The 21,211-nt window shown below is 42.1% G+C and overlaps 1 protein-coding gene and 2 long non-coding RNA genes across 6 annotated transcripts; 2 read left to right on the top strand and 1 right to left on the bottom strand.

Moving 5' to 3' along the window:
- Positions 1 to 1,216: 1,216 nt before the first annotated feature.
- Positions 1,217 to 3,208, top strand: LOC124025452. Its single transcript, XR_006837186.1, has 3 exons — positions 1,217 to 1,765; positions 2,444 to 2,959; positions 3,133 to 3,208. It is a non-coding gene; the product is annotated as an uncharacterized LOC124025452 (long non-coding RNA).
- A 3,796-nt stretch (positions 3,209 to 7,004) lies between these two features.
- On the bottom strand, positions 7,005 to 16,181 carry LOC124025450 (lipopolysaccharide-induced tumor necrosis factor-alpha factor homolog). 2 transcript variants are annotated; one of them, XM_046338885.1, is made up of 5 exons: positions 15,526 to 16,181; positions 9,109 to 9,237; positions 8,260 to 8,361; positions 7,756 to 7,903; positions 7,005 to 7,638 (listed from the first exon to the last, which is right to left on the bottom strand). In XM_046338885.1, exons 2-5 carry the CDS (start codon positions 9,230 to 9,232, stop codon positions 7,533 to 7,535), a joined length of 480 nt encoding a protein of 159 aa, XP_046194841.1. In that variant the 5' UTR covers positions 9,233 to 9,237; positions 15,526 to 16,181; the 3' UTR covers positions 7,005 to 7,532. The 2 variants fall into 2 exon arrangements, with proteins under 2 accessions (XP_046194841.1, XP_046194842.1); XM_046338886.1 differs by having other exon boundaries at positions 9,109 to 9,233; positions 15,526 to 16,133.
- LOC124025451 lies at positions 7,815 to 21,125 on the top strand. Of its 3 annotated transcripts, XR_006837184.1 has the most exons (6): positions 17,750 to 17,918; positions 18,093 to 18,433; positions 18,994 to 19,066; positions 19,305 to 19,979; positions 20,514 to 20,572; positions 20,742 to 21,125. It is a non-coding gene; the product is annotated as an uncharacterized LOC124025451 (long non-coding RNA). The 3 variants fall into 3 exon arrangements; XR_006837185.1 differs by lacking the exons at positions 20,514 to 20,572; positions 20,742 to 21,125 and adding an exon at positions 7,815 to 7,861 and having other exon boundaries at positions 17,848 to 17,918; positions 19,305 to 20,228; XR_006837183.1 differs by lacking the exons at positions 20,514 to 20,572; positions 20,742 to 21,125 and having other exon boundaries at positions 17,724 to 17,918; positions 19,305 to 20,228.
- Positions 21,126 to 21,211: the final 86 nt, after the last annotated feature.

Below are 21,211 nucleotides of genomic sequence, written 5' to 3'. Positions count from 1 at the left end.
AACAGAGCTGTCTGTGTGTACACGTCTAACAGAGCTGTCTGTGTGTACACATCTAACAGAGCTGTCTGTGTGTACACGTCTAACAGAGCTGTCTGTGTGTACACATCTAACAGAGCTGTCTGTGTACACGTCTAACAGAGCTGTCTGTGTGTACACGTCTAACAGAGCTGTCTGTGTGTACACGTCTAACAGAGCTGTCTGTGTGTACACAGAGCTGTCTGTGTAACAGAGCTGTCTGTGTGTACACGTCTAACAGAGCTGTCTGTGTGTACACGTCTAACAGAGCTGTCTGTGTGTACACGTCTAACAGAGCTGTCTGTGTGTACACGTCTAACAGAGCTGTCTGTGTGTACACGTCTAACAGAGCTGTCTGTGTACACGTCTAACAGAGCTGTCTGTGTGTACACATCTAACAGAGCTGTCTGTGTGTACACATCTAACAGAGCTGTCTGTGTGTACACATCTAACAGAGCTGTCTGTGTGTACACATCTAACAGAGCTGTCTGTGTACACATCTAACAGAGCTGTCTGTGTGTACACGTCTAACAGAGCTGTCTGTGTGTACACATCTAACAGAGCTGTCTGTGTGTACACGTCTAACAGAGCTGTCTGTGTGTACACATCTAACAGAGCTGTCTGTGTGTACACGTCTAACAGAGCTGTCTGTGTGTACACGTCTAACAGAGCTGTCTGTGTGTACACATCTAACAGAGCTGTCTGTGTGTACACGTCTAACAGAGCTGTCTGTGTGTACACATCTAACAGAGCTGTCTGTGTGTACACGTCTAACAGAGCTGTCTGTGTGTACACATCTAACAGAGCTGTCTGTGTGTACACATCTAACAGAGCTGTCTGTGTACACGTCTAACAGAGCTGTCTGTGTGTACACATCTAACAGAGCTGTCTGTGTGTACACGTCTAACAGAGCTGTCTGTGTGTACACATCTAACAGAGCTGTCAAACATTAGGCACCAAGACAGAGTTAGAAGGTAGGGTGACTGGTGCTGTGTTTTTTCTAAACTGATTTAAAACACCCCTCTTCTAACAAGTCTTTCTTTCTCATGTAGCAACACACACAAAACAAACACAGATATTCCTAGTCATACACACAACTCTTTCATATTTTATTATATCCTCCAAAGAAGCACTCGGGGAGTTTCAAACTCAGAGCACCCTTTCCCAGCCACGAGCAGAGCAACAGCCCCTTACCTTTTGGAGTCCTGGAGGAGACGAGGTACTGTGGACTGGAGTCCTGGAGGAGACGAGGTACTGTGGACTGTGTGAGGCTAAAGATCAGAGCTGCTACTCCCTCGAGACAGTGAGAAAGTGAACCAGGTAGGAAAGAGAGCGAGAACGAGCGCGCACACAGAGGGGAGGAGTGGGGCAGATGAGGTAACAACGTTATCTGAAGTGGCTGAATAGTGAACACAAGCCTGATGGAAAATAACTCCACCCGTTGGTCAATCACTAGTTCCAGTGTAATTGCATCATCACTGTGTGACGACGAATCACAGTATAAAAGTAAGCAGGAAATTCCACTCACAACAGGGGCATTTCACAAATGACATTGAGCCCTGGTCAAATGTAGTGTACTACCGTATCTAGGGAACATGGTGTCATTTGGGACACAGGCCTGAAGACTCTGATTCCCATCAATAGACCAGAGACCTCTGACTCACTAAAGGGTTTTAAAGTGAAGAGGTGGAGGGGTGTGAATATCCTGTGTTCGTGTGTGTGTGTGTGTTGAGGGGAAATTGTGGCTGTGGTGAGTTAAGCTGTTTATAGTTCTCGATAAACAATGTTGTGGTTGGAAAATACGTTTGTTAGTGAGAAGACAGAAGACCTAGTAGCCATGCATTAACCATGCATGAGCAGCCTATTATCACCATGACTCCTCCTCAGTTAGACTATTAGAACGTAACGCAGACCAGACAGTCATTACTTTACTAACATTGGTCCATTGGTGTTTGGAAAAGAAGGTAATTAGAACACCTATCATAGGCCTATTTTCAGGTGAATACATTTTAGAAAAGTGTGTGTGTTCATCCATCCACCATTCGTTGTTTCCTGAGAATGTATACTGAAGAAAAATATAAACGTAACATGCAACCATTTCAACAGTTTTACTGAGTTACAGGAAATCAGTCAGTAAATCAGTCAATTGAAATAAATGTATTCGGCTCTAATCTATGGACTTCATATGACTGGGCAGGGGCGCAGCCATAGACTCTGGTGAACATTCCTTCAGTCAGCATGCCAATTGCATGCTCCCTCAACTTGAGACATCTGTGGCATTGCACACTTTAGAGTGGTCTCCCCCCCACATACACTTGTATCCCTCCTCCGGCTTGGCTACTGCGGGGTACCGTTCAGAGGAATGGCAGCCCGGAGGAATGGCAGCCCGGAGGAATGGCACTTCAAGCATTTCTCTACCCTTCACCAGGTGGTTACAGACTGAAACAACGCAAAGAGGATTCGCCATGAGTCCAAAACACTGGATACGGAGACCGAGGCCGGGACTCTGCACACCCAAGCTGAGGGGACGCGGCACCTGGGAGAGAGACTGCAGCATATCCACTTCTGGAATCGGAGCTGCAGCGGCACATCGAGAAGCTGGTGGCCGAGACAGACCTCCTCCTGGGACAGAAGAGGAGGCTGTTGAAGGCGCTGGACGCCACTAAGATCCCGTTTGCCATCGCCACGGATAACCTAACCTGTCGGGAACTGCGACCGCGTAGAGGAGGAGCTGCTGATGATACAAAAATAACACAGACTTGTCTTTGCTCTAGTTCACCGAAATACTTGTATCATTATTACATGTTGCCTATACATTATTTCACTAGAAACCAATCTGAAAATAAGGTGATGGTTGTGTTTGTGTACCGCAGGAGGTGGAGTTAATCAGGAGCATCCAGGCTCTGTTGAAGAGAACGCTGAGTCAGGCTGTCAATCAAATCAAGTGAGTGTCACAATGAAACAATAAGGGGGTTTATTTATCAAAACTGGGATGATACAAATTATGACAAGCAAATAAACCAAAGTGCTTTAAAATATACCAAGGGCTAAATGACATGAAAACCGAACTGTCCTATAAAGTATTAACGTTAAAAAGAACTACGCTATAACGTGCAGGAACAGAACGTACATAAACCAAAAATCAACTCGCTGATGGGACGTTCCATTATAAGGAGAGTGGCCAGCTCCAAGGCAAGTCTGCAAACCGTCAAGTTTTACATTTCCACAATAATGTTAACGTTAAATATAAGCATTATTTGATCAATAACAGTATACAATATCAATGTATAACTGTACTTCGCTATTTTAAACTCGTCAAAGGGAAAAAGAGTTCCACTGGGGTGAACAGAGGGTGGGCATTTCCCAACTCCCTTCCGGAACCGTATTTTAACCCTGGGATTCAGGTCGGACCTCCTTTATCAGCACACCGTGGCATCCATCACTGCTGAGGAATAGAGGTAAACAAGACATTACTTTGAACTGTGACTATTTACTTGAGAATAATAATGGTTAAATTATAACAATGACTGTTACCACGTAAACTATGAAGCGTGCACGCAACATAGAAAACAATGATAGCAAATGTCAAACTGTATTTCTGCAACACAGTTACGTATGGGATATAAGAAACAAAAGTTGTGTGTCGCGTCGTCATTTATATTATGTGTACAGTGCAAATTGAGTGATAACGTGCATAATTAAATTTATATTTATACACTTGTGTAAAATGTAATACAAACTCCAAATGCATTTTTAGGTAGCTAACTAACAGCCATGGAAGAGAGTGAAAGGATAGCTGCTCCAACTGTCAGAAGGTAGAGTAGGCTATTCTGGATAGGGCAGGTACTGTTGTGTAGTTCCACTCCATAGTAAGAAGTGAGGACGGAGAGAATAGTAACATAATATTCAGTGTGGTCTAAGTTTAGTATAATGAAGTCTGTTTTCTGTCCTCAGATACAGAGCTGTAAAACCCTGTCTGCAGATGAAGAGCAATGGTTCCCAGTCCTGTTCCTGGGGTCTCAAAGGGGTACACATTTTAATTTTTGCCTTAGTGCCACTCAGCTGATTCAAGTGATCAAGTCATCATCAAGCTTCAAGTAGTATTTATGTATTCATTTGTGACGTTATCCTTGATATGATCCTGCTGTCTCACATGCATCTATCCAATGTTATGTTTGTTTGTTTATAAGATATATTATACTTTATACTAATCCACAATGACCTGGTAATGTAAAAGTCTAATGACATTATCTTCCATATTCCTACAGATGGCTTGCAACTTGAAATTTCTTCAAAACGATTGTCACTGTGTAGGGCACTGCACAGTTGGGTGACCAGGGCCATCTGGGACTGTTGTCGTGGAGATTTCCTCTATTTACCAAATCATGGGAGCAAACCACACACACAAGTCAGAGTTAGTTATAAAAGTCCACCTTTAATTATATGAGCTCTATCACAATCCTGTGACTCTCAGATAAATTCAGTGTCCCTCAATGAATTCTCTGAAAGCCCCACTACAATACAACTGAGATCCTTTAATAGCAAAGAACACACATAGTCAGACAGCATAGACATAATAAATCGTTCAGCTTTGTCTCCTTACTCAAACCCCAGAACCATAAACCAATCCTGGGGCGGCAGGGTAGCCTAGTGGTTAGAGCGTTGGGCTAGTAACCGGGAGGTTGCAAGTTCAAATCCCTGAGCTGACAAGGTACAAATCTGTCGTTCTGCCCCTGAACAGGCAGTTAACCCACCGTTCCTAGGCCGTCATTGAAAATAAGAATTTGTTCTTAACTGACTTGCCTAGTTAAATAAAGGTAAAATAAAATCAACAGGCATATATCAAATTGTCATTTAGATACAACCAACCCTAAATACAACCAATCCTGGACAAGCTCACAGAGAGGAGAATGAGGCTATGGGTTAAGATAGAAACAACATTAGAGTGAGCATAGAATGATTCCAGACACTGCCACCCTCCTTTCCCCACTGGGAAAGGTAGGGAGTAAAATATATGTTTACCCATGCAACTTAGTCTTGACAGAACAGATAACTGCAACCTCGCCACAGTATTATACAGAAATACCATTCGGTATACAAATACCATTCTGATGAGAAGTAACTTACACACATTTGATAAAACACAGATGATAAAACATCTTACATATGTTACCAACAAATTCTGAATCTTCCACGACACTGTCTCGTGGGGATTTCAGGCATCTGTGAAGACTACCTGTGTCCTGCATAACTTCATGATGATGAACAGGAGGGGACATGCAGCGCTCCGCCGTGTGCCAGAGGAGAGGTCTGCTGCTCTGCAGGATGTTGCCAGGATGGGGGCCAACAACGCAGCACAGTAGGCAATCCGTGTGCAGGAGACCTTCACCTCCTACTTCTTCACAGAGGATGCTGTTCCTTGGCAACACCATAGACTACACCATGCTCAACCAAAGCCATCCACATTGCAATAAGAGTATTCTTCCATTTACTTAGCTATGTCAACTGCAGTTATTGAATTTCCAGTTTCTCTTCCTTTGATTTCTACTTTGCGGGTGAGGGTGCTGTTTAGGTAGGAGTGGTGTCTGTACAAAAACAAAACAGACTCACCCATTTTGAAAACATTTAGAACAATTAGACACCCTATAAGCCACAACTACACACGTGTCTATTGCTATAAAGAAGCGTTAACACACCTCACACAGGCCTTTTTCAGGTGAATACGTTTTAGAAAAAAATATTAGTGTGTGTTTCTGAAAAAGGGCCACTAATTGTCTCAAAAGTCCATTATTATTGACTTTTGAAACAATTATTGTTAATCAGTAAAAGTGGCAATCCGCAGTTAATATAACTTGTGCTTAGTTGTACCCCATTGTTAGAGGAAATTATGGTTGAAATGATTAATTATGTATACATTATTGATTAGAACCATTTATTCTAATACTATTATGTTATGGTATGAAAAGTAAAAGTTATTGGTTAAGCTGTTACTGAAAATGTAAGCAGAACGAATTAATTGTCTGTGTCTCTTGAGAAGTTAAAGGGGGCCGATGCTATGGCTTTTCATACAGATAAGAATGTTTTGGTTGGATTCCATTAGTGGAGAGAAGTATATATTTTAGACAGGTTGGAATGTAGTTTTATGAGGGGAGTAAAACTTCTCTAGGACTGAATACTACCTATTGTAAGGTTGGGAGAGGGTGTGAAACTGATGACGTCATTTTATGTTCCCTTTCTTTAAAATGTAATGTTCTTTGTATTTGGGGTCAGTACTCTCTGGAATTAAACGCTCTTACCTGGCTTTTAAGACTGGTCTCGATCTACTTCATGCATAATTCATGAACTTACACATCATTAATGAATTAGAAACGAGTGCGAAATTGGTTTTGGCAATTAAAACATAAAGGAATTTAGAATTCCTCTATCAGCCTCTTGGGAAGTTTAAGGGGGAGGGATGAGATAAGAATGTTTTGGTTGGATTCCATTAGTGGAGAGATGCTAGTGGTTGGAATGTAGTTTTATGGGAGGAGCAGGAAGATAGTACCAGACCTAATAAACAATGGGCTCTTGTGAGAATCGGAGAGAGGGTGGGAAACTGATGATGTCATTTTCAGTTTATAACCTGTGGAAATGTGTGTAAGCATTTAGTACTCTCTTGTAATAAACGCTGTTACTTTTGGCTTTTAAGACCGGTCTCAATCTACTTCATGCATAATTAATGAACTTACAATTCATTAATGAATTAGAAATGAGTGCGAATTGGTTTTGGCAATAAAACATAAAGGAATTTAGAATTCCTCTATCACCCATCAGAACCCAAAATATCAGCTTGTTTTGCTCCAATGTTTGTAAATGTAAAAATAGCGCTGTGTAGCCCAAAACATTGATAAAGATATACTTTTGGACGGTCAGTCAGTGCATGCATAGCTCAGTCTTAGAGCGGTTACACTTCTCCAGACCCATCCCACAGCTTTTTACAAAAACAGAGGCAGGGTTCAGCTTTTTTATTGTTTCAACTGTGGACTGTCCCTTTAAAAAACCCAACAACCAATCAATACCAACGTCAATACAAATAGAATCCTACTTTCTGTCTAACATGAAGATTCACAGAATGAAAGAAAACGTATATTACAATCAGTGTAAAGAGTCTGCTAGAAGTGGCCTTAGCTTGTTACACTCTGACACTAGGCAATGTTAAGCTGGTCTTCCAGTAGTCATTTCAGCCACAGTCAGACTATTGTTCACAAGCGTGTGTGTTATGGTTGGAAATATGAGTCACCATTATTCTGGTACTAAAAGTGTTCTTGACCTAGTGGTGTAGAGTTGTAGACCAGTTGTGTAGTGGTGTAGACTTGTGGTGTATTGGAATGGATTCATAAAAGTATAGATCACTTTGTGGCAGCAGTGTCTGTGGGCCGGGGCTAGTTGTGGATCAATTTGTGGCAGGTTTCTCATCTTGGTCTAGTCACATGTGTTTGTGTATGTGGATCACTTTGTGGCATGCGTCTCATCTTGGTCTATTCGCGTTTGTGGATGTGGATCACTCTCTTGCAGTTGGGGCAGCGGTGTTCTACATCCTTACAGGAGTCAACACAGAATGGAATCCAAGAGCATGGCCAGCACCTAGAGAGAGAGAAGGGATTCAGTGTGTGTATCCATCTCTACAGTGTATGTGTGTTTGAGAGAAAAAACGATGTTTGCCACATGTCTGCATATGGTGTGTGTGCTTGTATAACTCACATGAAGCAGCAGAGGACTCCAAAGATGAGCCAGGTGAACAGTCCAGGGGTGTGTGTGGTCTCTGTCAGAACCGGGACCTGACAGTGGGGACACATCATCTGGCCGGGTACGTCTCTTAGCAACGGCTGCTGTATCACCACCTGGGTTACTGTAGGGAGAGGAGAATACTGGTTAGAACCAGATAGAACTGGTCAGAACCACCACCTGGGTTACTGCAGAGGGAGGAGAATACTGGTTAGAACGGGATTGAACTGGACAAAACCAATTAGGCCCCCCAAAAATTGGGTTCTTTGTTCTATATTTCCCGCCCCCTCAGAGGGTAGAGGATTAGAAGGGTTGCTAAGGCTGGGTGTTGCTATGACCAGGATATCCAGCCAATACCTTGTGTGACTACTATTTGGTTCTCGTTTTCCATGGTGTACTGTGAATAATAAAATAAGGAACCGATTGAGGTAGTTTGGTCAGAGAGTTAGGAGTTTTCTTCAGTGTGTGTGTGTGACTCACTGCCGGGGGCATTTGTAGGTTGTGCCATGCCCGGGCCGGGTTGGGGAGGTGGTGGGTACATGCCGGGTTGGGGAGGTGGTGGGTACATGCCGGGTTGGGGACCTGATAAATAAGGGATAAATAAATACATCAATACACTGTCATTTATCACAAATCCAGGGATACAGAGTGGTTGGCCAGCGTTATGGGAGCACAAACCCAGGGATACAGAGTGGTTGGCCAGCATTATGGGAACACAAACCCAGGGATACAGAGTAGTTGGCCAGCATTATGGGAACACAAACCCAGGGATACAGAGTGGTTGGCCAGCATTATGGGGACACAGGGATACAGAGTGGTTGGCCAGCGTTATGGGAGCACAAACCCAGGGATACAGAGTGGTTGGCCAGCATTATGGGGACACAGGGATACAGAGTGGTTGGCCAGCATTATGGGAACACAAACCCAGGGATACAGAGTGGTTGGCCAGCATTATGGGGACACAGGGATACAGAGTGGTTGGCCAGCATTATGGGAACACAAACCCAGGGATACAGAGTGGTTGGCCAGCCCTTAACAATGATGTTCATGACATCTATGGCTATCATAACACACACTTCCAAAATGCTTAATGAAAACACTTTGAAGGGAGTTGCTGTCCAGGAAAATGTTTAATATACATAATACATAAAGAATAAGGTCTGGTTTGTTAAACACAGATGATACCTAGTCCTGGTCTGAAAAGCTCTTCAGAGGGTTCTCCTATGGGGATAGCCGTAGAACCCTTTCAAGTTCTCCACATCACCTTATTTTCTATGAGTGTCGGCTTTAACTGTCCCGAACAGTATCAGTGTAGGTCTGATATCTTACCTCCCTGGAAGCCAGGCTGAGGGGGGTAGGCTGTTCCCCCCCCACTTCCCTGGTAGCCCGCTGGGAAGCCGGAGTAGGGGGGAGCCGACACGTCCTGCGGGGGTCCATACTGGCTCTTCTCCATACTGTCTGGGGTGGGGTTGAGAGAGAGAGAGAGAGTGGAAGACAGTGAGCACAAACACATTGAGCACACCTTATGAAAATAACACATTTAGAAAACATATGTCTCTGCCCCTCACCTTCTCTCCCCCCTATAATACACAGTACAGTATGTAATCTGGAATCAGCTATAATACACAGTACAGTATCTATCTCTCTCACCTATCTCTCTCACCTATCTTCTTTCACACACACACACCTTGTTCAAGCTGTTGCCTATAACATTGACACACACCCCTGTGTTCAACCTGACAGGTTTGGTGACATTTCTTTAGGACAAATAACTAGATTGGTGACATTTCATTGGACAAAGACATGGCCTGTAGCCTCTGAATAGTACAAGCCTATAACAACACCACAACTAATGAATGCCACACACCCACTAAATCTATCAGAATAACTCTGGTCTATGTTACTGGTGAATGATTAACAGTTAGAGTTAGATAGAAAACTTTTAAGTGTCAATCCACAATGACACATCAGTTGACAATACAAAATACAGAGGCCGCCCTTTCCTGCAGTCAATGTCCAGAAGTGCCCTCTGTGACCTCATGGCCCTTTCCTGCAGTCAATGTCCAGAAGCGCCCTCTGTGTCCTCATAGCCCTTTCCTGCAGGTAATGTCCAGAAGTGCCCTCTGTGACCTCATGGCCCTTTCCTGCAGTCAATGTCCAGAAGTGCCCTCTGTGACCTCATGGCCCTTTCCTGCAGGTAATGTCCAGAAGCGCCCTCTGTGACCTCATAGCCCTTTCCTGCAGGTAATGTCCAGAAGTGCCCTCTGTGACCTCATGGCCCTTTCCTGAAGTTAATGTCCAGAAGCGCCCTCTGTGACCTCATGGGTGGAATGTTTTTCATATTTTACATAATTGTATCATTTTTTCTTCTTTTTTTTTGCGACAAAAATCCAGTGTTTCTATGTCAAACAGTTTTGTTATGTTTCAGTCTTCTGTGATGTATATAAAGTGTAATATTGGGATGCAAACTCAGAACTGAATACGTTTCAACTCTACACCTGACATGGTACAGGTGTCTTCTTTTTATAAGCCCATAACCATGTGTGTGAGGTGTATACTTTGCACTCACTGCAGTAAAAGGTTCCAAGCCATATTATGGACCCCTCAGATAGTGTTGAGACACTAGTCAGTCACAGGCAAACACAGTACAGTATGTCATCTGGAATCAGTTATAATACACAGTACAGTATGTCATCTGGAATCAGTTATAATACACAGTGCAGTATGTCATCTGGAATCAGCTATAATACACAGTACAGTATGTCATCTGGAATCAGCTATAATACACAGTACAGTATGTCATCTGGAATCAGCTATAATACACAGTACAGTATGTCATCTGGAATCAGCTATAATACACAGTACAGTATGTCATCTGGAATCAGCTATAATACACAGTACAGTATGTCATCTGGAATCAGCTATAATACACAGTACAGTATGTCATCTGGAATCAGCTATAATACACAGTACAGTATGTCATCTGGAATGAGCTATAATACACAGTACAGTATGTCATCTGGAATCAGTTATAATACACAGCACAGTATGTCATCTGGAATCAGCTATAATACACAGTACAGTATGTCATCTGGAATCAGTTATAATACACAGTGCAGTATGTCATCTGGAATCAGCTATAATACACAGTACAGTATGTCATCTGGAATCAGCTATAATACACAGTACAGTATGTCATCTGGAATCAGTTATAATACATAGTACAGTATGTCATCTGGAATCAGCTATAATACATAGTACAGTATGTCATCTGGAATCAGCTATAATACACAGTGCAGTATGTCATCTGGAATCAGCTATATTACACAGTACAGTATGTCATCTGGAATCAGCTATAATACACAGTACAGTATGTCATCTGGAATCAGCTATAATACACAGTACAGTATGTCATCTGGAATCAGCTATAATACACAGTACAGTATGTCATCTGGAATCAGCTATAATACATAGTACAGTATGTCATCTGGAATCAGCTATAATACATAGTACAGTATGTCATCTGGAATCAGCTATAATACATAGTACAGTATGTCATCTGGAATCAGCTATAATACATAGTACAGTATGTCATCTGGAATCAGCTATAATACATAGTACAGTATGTCATCTGGAATCAGCTATAATACATAGTACAGTATGTCATCTGGAATCAGCTATAATACACAGTACAGTATGTCATCTGGAATCAGCTATAATACACAGTACAGTATGTCATCTGGAATCAGCTATATTACACAGTACAGTATGTCATCTGGAATCAGCTATAATACACAGTACAGTATGTCATCTGGAATCAGCTATAATACACAGTACAGTATGTCATCTGGAATCAGCTATAATACACAGTACAGTATGTCATCTGGAATCAGCTATAATACATAGTACAGTATGTCATCTGGAATCAGCTATAATACATAGTACAGTATGTCATCTGGAATCAGCTATAATACATAGTACAGTATGTCATCTGGAATCAGCTATAATACATAGTACAGTATGTCATCTGGAATCAGCTATAATACATAGTACAGTATGTCATCTGGAATCAGCTATAATACATAGTACAGTATGTCATCTGGAATCAGCTATATTACACAGTACAGTATGTCATCTGGAATCAGCTATAATACATAGTACAATATGTCATCTGGAATGAGCTATAATACACAGTACAGTATGTCATCTGGAATCAGCTATAATACACAGTACAGTATGTCATCTGGAATCAGCTATATTACACAGTACAGTATGTCATCTGGAATCAGCTATAATACACAGTACAGTATGTCATCTGGAATCAGCTATAATACACAGTACAGTATGTCATCTGGAATCAGCTATAATACACAGTACAGTATGTCATCTGGAATCAGCTATAATACATAGTACAATATGTCATCTGGAATCAGCTATAATACACAGTACAGTATGTCATCTGGAATCAGCTATAATACACAGTACAGTATGTCATCTGGAATCAGCTATAATACACAGTACAGTATGTCATCTGGAATCAGCTATAATACATCTGGAATCAGCAGTACAGTATGTCATCTGGAATCAGCTATAATACACAGTACAATATGTCATCTGGAATGAGCTATAATACACAGTACAGTATGTCATCTGGAATCAGCTATAATACACAGTACAGTATGTCATCTGGAATCAGCTATAATACACAGTACAGTATGTCATCTGGAATCAGCTATAATACACAGTACAGTATGTCATCTGGAATCAGCTATAATACACAGTACAGTATGTCATCTGGAATCAGCTATAATACACAGTACAATATGTCATCTGAATCAGCTATAATACACAGTACAGTATGTCATCTGGAATCAGCTATAATACACAGCACAGTCAGTCATTAAAAACAAACTATTATAAGGAAATGCATAGATTATACTAACATACAGTACATACAGTGTATTCGGGAAGTATTCAGACCCCTTGACTTTTCCACATTTATTTAAGTTACAGCCTTATTCTAAAATGGATTAAATAAATAAAAATCCTCTGAAATCTACACACAATACAACATAATGACATCACAATACCCCATAATGACATCACAATACCCCATAATGACAAAGCAAAAACAGGTTCTTAAAAATGTTAGCAAATGTTTACAAAACAGAAATACCTTATTTACATAAGTATTCAGACCCTTTGCTATGAAATTTACTCTAAATTGAGCTCAGGTGTATCCTGTTTCCATTGATCATCTTTGAAATGTTTCTACAACTTGGAGTTCACCTGTGGTAAATTCAATTGATTGGACATGGTTTGGAAAGGCACACACCTGTCTAAATAAGGTTTCACAGTTGACAGTGCATGTCACAGCAAAAACCAAGCCATGAGGACGAAGGAATTGTCCGTAGAGCTCCGAGACAGAATTGTGTCGATGCACAGATCTGGGGAAGGGTACCAAAAAATATGCAGCATTGAAGGTCCCCAAGAACACAGTGGCCTCCATCATTCTTAAATGAAATAAACTAAATAACAAAAAATAAACAAATAAACAAAAAACTTAGTAACTCCGCCAGAGTCTTTTGGTTCACTTTTGCCGGTCCCAAGCCCGGGTAAAGGAGGGTTGGAATTGTGACATTAAAAAAAAGAATGTTTTTTTACTTGCATTTTGTCTCTCCCACAACTTTATTCCTCTCTCTACAGCGTCCATCACAATTACATGGCCAATTATGCAAAGACGTCATTTAGCGATTTCTAGCGACTTTTAGGACAGCCAATAGTCATTTAGCGATTTCTAGCGACTTTTAGGACAGCCAATAGTCATTTAGCGATTTCTAGAGACTTTTAGGACAGCCAATAGTCATTTAGCGATTTCTAGCGACTTTTAGGACAGCCAATAGTCATTTAGCGATTTCTAGAGACTTTTAGGACAGCCAATAGTCATTTAGCGACTTCTAGCAACTTTTAGGACAGCCAATAGTCATTTAGCGATTTCTAGCGACTTTTAGGACAGCCAATAGTTACTTTCCTTATTGAGGAGTTGGCAACACTGTTTGAACGTGCCTGTCTTTACAGAATCAGCGGTCGCGAGTAGATGAGCTTGTTTTGAGATCAAAGAGAGAGATGCATGTAGCCACGTGTGCACATTTGTTCATATCCTTTGCTAGTTAGTGAGTTATTAGCCCAGTTATAGATCAGTTGTAATCCTCAATGGAGGAGTGTTTGTTTCCTACAAGACACAACACGTGTGCATTTCTAGACTTCTTTGAAAAGTGATTCAGGTAAAGAGCTTTTTTTGTGTTAAAGGGTCAGTGTTGTATTAGTCAGGTTTTCTGTAATAATGGTATGGGAATAAAATGGTTACTTGCATCAAACAACTCAACAACATTTTCAGTCGCCTCCTTGTCTGAAGGACAAGTGGATAAACAGGTTCATGTCAACAAGCCCTGAATGTTTTTTTTCAAACGTCTCATAGAATGTAGCCAACATTGAACACCACACATTGGCTGCTACTGTAGGCTGAATGATAGAACAGCTATTTCCATGTTAAAATATTATGGGATTCATTTTCCCCATTGTTTTTGATGGTAGGCCCCTCTGGTAGTCCTACATTATGATCAAATAGTAGTCTACTTGATCACTGTTAAAACCAGGGGCGCAACTTTGGTTTTAGAAGTGGGGGGGGAGACATAATTATATCGTTCACTACTTTTAACCGGAGTCCTAAGGGCCCTGGTCGACAGTAGTACACTACCCTAAGGGCCCTGGTCAACAGTAGTACACTAGCCTATGGTCCCTGGTCAACAGTAGTACACTGCCCTATGGGCCCTGGTCAACAGTAGTACACTACCCTATGGGCCCTGGTCAACAGTAGTACTCTACCCTATGGGCCCTGGTCAACAGTAGGTTAATTAGAATTAAAGACACCCAATTCAGGAACGTTTTAAATAAGTAGCTTCTCCTCTTCCATTTATTGAGAAGTAATTGAATATAGATTTTTTCAGATTACTTCCTGAACTGAAGGATCTCAATTCGCATTGACCCCAAACCTGACCTTTACTATACCCATTTACCATGGGCAGGAACCATAACTCTCACACCCTAGTCAGTTAAACATTTTCACAAGGATTTATTTTAATTTCCTTAATCCAACATCCCACAGAACAGCTGGACTTTTCCCCATAAATTATATCATGGTTTGGTTAGCTATCAAATTCACTGATGTGTGAAGTACAGTTTTCCACGCTGTCTGTGTGTACACATCTAACAGAGCTGTCTGTGTGTACACGTCTAACAGAGCTGTCTGTGTGTACACGTCTAACAGAGCTGTCTGTGTGTACACATCTAACAGAGCTGTCTGTGTACACATCTAACAGAGCTGTCTGTGTGTACACGTCTAACAGAGCTGTCTGTGTGTACACATCTAACAGAGCTGTCTGTGTGTACACGTCTAACAGAGCTGTCTGTGTGTACACATCTAACAGAGCTGTCAAACATTAGGCACCAAGACAGAGTTAGAAGGTAGGGTGACTGGTGCTGTGTTATCTCTAAACCGATTTAAAAACACCCCTCTTCTAACAAGTCTTTTCTTTCTCACGTAGCAACACACACAAAACAAACACAGATATTCCTAGTCATACACACAACTCTTTCATATTTTATTATATCCTGCAAAGAAGCACTCTGAAACCCCCCAACTCAGAGCACCCTTTCCCAGCCACGAGCAGAGCAACAGCCCCTTACCTTTTTGGAGTCCTGGAGGAGACGAGGTATTGTGGACTGGAGTCCTGGAGGAGACGAGGTACTTTGGACTGGAGCCCTGGAGGAGACGAGGTACTGTGGACTGGAGCCCTAGAGAAGACGAGGTACTGTGGACTGGAGTCCTGGAGGAGACGAGGTACTGTGGACTCGAGTCCTGGAGGAGACGAGGTACTGTGGACTGGAGTTCTGGAGAAGACGAGGTACTGTGGACTGGAGCCCTGGAGGAGACGAGGTACTGTGGACTGGAGTCCTGGAGGAGACGAGGTACTGTGGACTGGAGCCCTGGAGAAGACGAGGTACTGTGGACTGGAGTCCTGGAGGAGACGAGGTACTGTGGACTGGAGTCCTGGAGGAGACGAGGTACTGTGGACTGGAGTCCTGGAGGAGACGAGGTACTGTGGACTGGAGTCCTGGAGGAGACGAGGTACTGTGGACTGGAGTCCTGGAGGAGATGAGGTACTGTGGACTGGAGTCCTGGAGGAGACGAGGTACTGTGGACTGGAGCCCTGGAGGAGACGAGGTACTGTGGACTGGAGCCCTGGAGAAGACGAGGTACTGTGGACTGGAGTCCTGGAGGATACGACTGTGTGGAGCTAAAGAATAGAGCTGCTACTCCAGACAGACAGTGAGAAAGTGAACCAGGTAGGAAATAGAGTGAGAACGAGCGCACACACAGAGGGGAGGAGTGAGGCAGCTAAGGTAAAAACGTATTCAAACAGGAAATTCCACTCACACCAGGGGCATTTCCCAAATGACATTGAGCCCTGGTCAAATGTAGTGCACTACCGTATCTAGGGAGCATGGTGTCATTTGGGACACAAGCCTGAAGACTCTGATTCCCATCAATAGACCAGAGACCTCTGACTCACTAAAGGGTTTTAACGTGAAGAGGTGGAGGGGTGTGAATATGGTGTGTGTGAGAGAGAGAGAGAAGGGAAATAGTGTCTGTGGTAAGTCACAGTGTTAAACGGTAATGTGTTATTGTTCCCGATTATCAACATTGCTGTGGTTGTTGGTGAGATGAGTAAACCTTCAGTTAGACTATTAGAACGTAACGCAGACCAGACAGTCATTACTTTACTAACATTGGTCCATTGGTGTTAAAAGAAGGTAATTAGAACACCTATCATAGGCCTATTTTCAGGTGAATACATTTTAGAAAAGTGTGTGTGTTCATCCATCCACCATTCGTTGTTTCCTGAGAATGTATACTGAAGAAAAATATAAACGTAACATGCAACCATTTCAACAGTTTTACTGAGTTACAGGAAATCAGTCAGTAAATCAGTCAATTGAAATAAATGTATTCGGCTCTAATCTATGGACTTCATATGACTGGCAGGGGCGCAGCCATAGACGGGCCTGGAAGAGCATAGGACCACCTACTTGGGAGCTAGGCCCAGCCAATCAGAATGATTTGTTCCCCCACAAAAGGGCTTTATTACAGACAGAAATAGTCCTCAATTTCATCAGCTGTCTGGGTGGCTGGTCTCAGACGATCCTGCAGGTGAAGAACCCAGATGTGGAGGTCCTGGTCTGGCGTGGTTATTCAACATTCTGCCATATTGTCTAAAACAATGTTGGAGGTGGCTTATAGTAGAGAAATTAACATTAAATTCTCTGGCAACAGCTCTGGTGAACATTCCTTCAGTCAGCATGCCAATTACATGCTCCCTCAACTTGAGACATCTGTGGCATTGCACACTTTAGAGTGGCCTCCCCCCCACATACACTTGTATCCCTCCTCCGGCTTGGCTACTGCGGGGTACCGTTCAGAGGAATGGCAGCCCGGAGGAATGGCAGCCCGGGGGAATGGCACTTCAAGCATTTCTCTACCCTTCACCAGGTGGTTACAGACTGAAACAACGCAAAGAGGATTCGCCATGAGTCCAAAACACTGGATACGGAGACCGAGGCCGGGACTCTGCACACCCAAGCTGAGGGGGCACCCAAGCTGAGGGGGCACCTGGGAGAGAGACTGCAGCATATCCACTTCTGGAAGTCGGAGCTGCAGCGGCACATCGAGAAGCTGGTGGCCGAGACAGACCTCCTCCTGGGGCAGAAGAGGAGGCTGTTGAAGGCGCTGGACGCCACTGAGATCCCGTTCGCCATCGCCACGGATAACCTAACCTGTCGGGAACTGCGACCGCGTAGCGGAGGAGCTGCTGATGATACAAAAATAACATAGACTTGTCTTTGCTCTAGTTCACCGAAATACTTGTATCATTATTAAATGTTGCCTATACATTATTTCACTAGAAACCAATCTGAAAATAAGGTGATGGTTGTGTTTGTGTACCGCAGGAGGTGGAGTTAATCAGGAGCATCCAGGCTCTGTTGAAGAGAACGCTGAGTCAGGCTGTCAATCAAATCAAGTGAGTGTCACAATGAAACAATAAGGGGGGTTTATTTATCAAAACTGGGATGATACAAATTATGACAAGCAAATAAACCAAAGTGCTTTAAAATATACCAAGGGCTAAATGACATGAAAACCGAACTGTCCTATAAAGTATTAACGTTAAAAAGAACTACGCTATAACGTGCAGGAACAGAACGTACATAAACCAAAAATCAACTCGCTGATGGGACGTTCCATTATAAGGAGAGTGGCCAGCTCCAAGGCAAGTCTGCAAACCGTCAAGTTTTACATTTCCACAATAATGTTAACGTTAAATATAAGCATTATTTTATCAATAACAGTATACAATATCAATGTATAACTGTACTTCGCTATTTTAAACTCGTCAAAGGGAAAAAGAGTTCCACTGGGGTGAACAGAGGGTGGGCATTTCCCAACTCCCTTCCGGAACCGTATTTTAACCCCGGGATTCAGGTCGGACCTCCTTTATCAGCACACCGTGGCATCCATCACTGCTGAGGAATAGAGGTAAACAAGACATTACTTTGAACTGTGACTATTTACTTGAGAATAATAATGGTTAAATTATAACAATGACTGTTACCACGTAAACTATGAAGCGTGCACGCAACATATAAAACAATGATAGCAAATGTCAAACTGTATTTCTGCAACACAGTTACGTATGGGATATAAGAAACAAAAGTTGTGTGTCGCGTCGTCATTTATATTATATATATATATATATATATATTATATATATATATATATATATATATATATATATATATATATGTGTACAGTGCAAATTGAGTGATAACGTGCATAATTAAATTGATATTTGTACACTTGTGTAAATGTAATACAAGCTCCAAATGCATTTGTAGGTAGCTAGCTAGCTAACAGCCATGGAAGAGAGTGAAAGGATAGCTGCTCCAACTGTCAGAAGGTAGAGTAGGCTATTCTGGATAGGGCAGGTACTGTTGTGTAGTTCCACTCCATAGTAAGAAGTGAGGACGGAGAGAATCGTAACATAATATTCAGTGTGGTCTAAGTTTAGTATAATGAAGTCTGTTTTCTGTCCTCAGATACAGAGCTGTGAAACCCTGTCTGCAGATGAAGAGCAATGGTTCCCAGTCCTGTTCCTGGGGTCTCAAAGGGGTACACATTTTAATTTTTGCCTTAGTGCCACTCAGCTGATTCAAGTGATCAAGTCATCATCAAGCTTCAAGTAGTATTTATGTATTCATTTGTGACGCTATCCTTGATATGATCCTGCTGTTGTCACGTACATCTATCCAATGTTATGTTTGTTTATAAGCTATATTATACTTTATACTAATCCACAATGACCTGGTAATGTAAAAGTCTAATGACATTATCTTCCATATTCCTACAGATGCCTTGCAACTGGAGATTTCTTAAACAATTGCCTACAGTTACTGTGTAGGGCACTGCACAGTTGGGTGACCACGGCCATCTGGGACTGCCTCGTGGGGGATTTCAGGCATCTGTGAAGACTACCTGTGTCCTGCATAACTTCATGATGATGAACAGGAGGGGACCTGCAGCGCTCCGCCGTGTGCCAGAAAAGAGGTCTGCTGCTCTGCAGGATGTTGCCAGGATGGGGGCCAACAACGCGCACAGGAGGCAATCTGTGTGCAGGAGACCTTCACCTCCTACTTCTTCGCAAATGATGCTGTTCCCTGGCAACACCATAGACCACACTATGCACAACCAAAGGCTCTTTTAAGAGCCATCCACATTGCAATAAGAGTATTCTTCAATTTACTTAGCTATGTCAACTGAAGTTATTCATTTCAGTTCCTGTGATTTCTACTTCGCCGGTGAGGGTGCTGTTTAGGTAGGTGTGGTGTCTGTACAAATACAAAACAGGCTCTTTTAAGAGTCACCCATATTGAAAACATTTAGAACAATTAGACACCCTATAAGCCACACCTACACACTTGTCTATCAATCTGATTTATGTGTTGTGTAGGAAGCAGGCTCCGGTGTATAACTGTGGCTCCTTCCACCTTCAAAAAATAGACAAGAGGACATACCATGGAGAATAGTAAGACATTTCATTATTTATATAACTTCGCTAAATTGTTTGTACTCAAGTGTCTGCATAAAGTACTCTGCAGCCACTTAGTGAGGCCACACACACAGGTTTCTGTTGAACACCGTCTCTTTAACTGACTTATTTTCTCAATAACAGTCTCCTTCACTCCATCCCTCTCTCCCATTCTCCTGTAGTCCTGTAGGTCAGTGGTTGCCAAACTTTTTATAGTCCCATACCCCTTCAAACATTCAACCTAGCTGCATACCCTCTAGCACCAGGGTCAGCGCATTCTCAAATGTTGTTTGCCATCATTGTAAGCCTGCCACTCACACACACTATACATGTATTAAACATAAGAATGCGTGAGTTTATCACAACCTGGCTTGTGGGAATTGACAAAGAGCTCTTATAGGATCAAGGGCACATAATAATATTTGATACATTTGCTATTAATTTAGCCATCTTGCATAAAACATTTTGTTCATTGAAAATTGTTTTTTTTTAAACGTTAATCGCATTTTTTATTTGCCGTTGGAATATCAGCTGTGTCGGTGAACTCCCATGTCTGAACTGGCTCCATAGAGGGCACAGCATGATCAGAGGTGAGAGGTCACTTGGTTGGGTCAACAGGAAGTATTATTAAAGAGATGCTTTACATTGAAGTACAGATGGAGACGTCGTAGTCCAAGAGTTTAGAATTTTACCTCCTGATCATTGTGACTGACAGTGATGGCATGATTAAGCCTTGTTTTTTCTGTCTCTCCTCTGCAGGTATGTTTTGATGTGAGAGAGTATGCCAACGGCCAGACCCATCATCGCCACCTCACCCGCTGTTACAATAACCTTCAGGCCACCTCTAGAGACACTTATGTAAAACATTTCACGTTCTCTACTGGTTGAAGTCTCTCATTTGATGAAATACCACACCTATCCTTTCCTCAAATCAGTGCAGATGAAGGAAATTGGATAGATGAACCTATTTACATGATGCATAGGAAGTGTAATGTACTGTGTTTTTAAAAATTCTGTTTCTGTATATATGAATTACAAATCAGCCTTTTAACTAGTTAAATCATGTTTCTAGTCTATTGCATAGTTAATATGTAACCAAGCATTGATGTCCCAGGACCAAGATTGGTAAACACTGTTGAAGTGTATAATTGTAATACATACATGCAGACACAGCATCATTCAAAGAATGCCGAATTTGATATTCCAGGTATTGGATATGACTGAAAAAG

Source organism: Oncorhynchus gorbuscha, unplaced genomic scaffold (assembly GCF_021184085.1).
Source record: "Oncorhynchus gorbuscha isolate QuinsamMale2020 ecotype Even-year unplaced genomic scaffold, OgorEven_v1.0 Un_scaffold_2253, whole genome shotgun sequence".
Lineage (NCBI taxonomy): Eukaryota > Metazoa > Chordata > Actinopteri > Salmoniformes > Salmonidae > Oncorhynchus > Oncorhynchus gorbuscha.
This window is presented reverse-complemented; position numbering and strand designations above follow the sequence as displayed.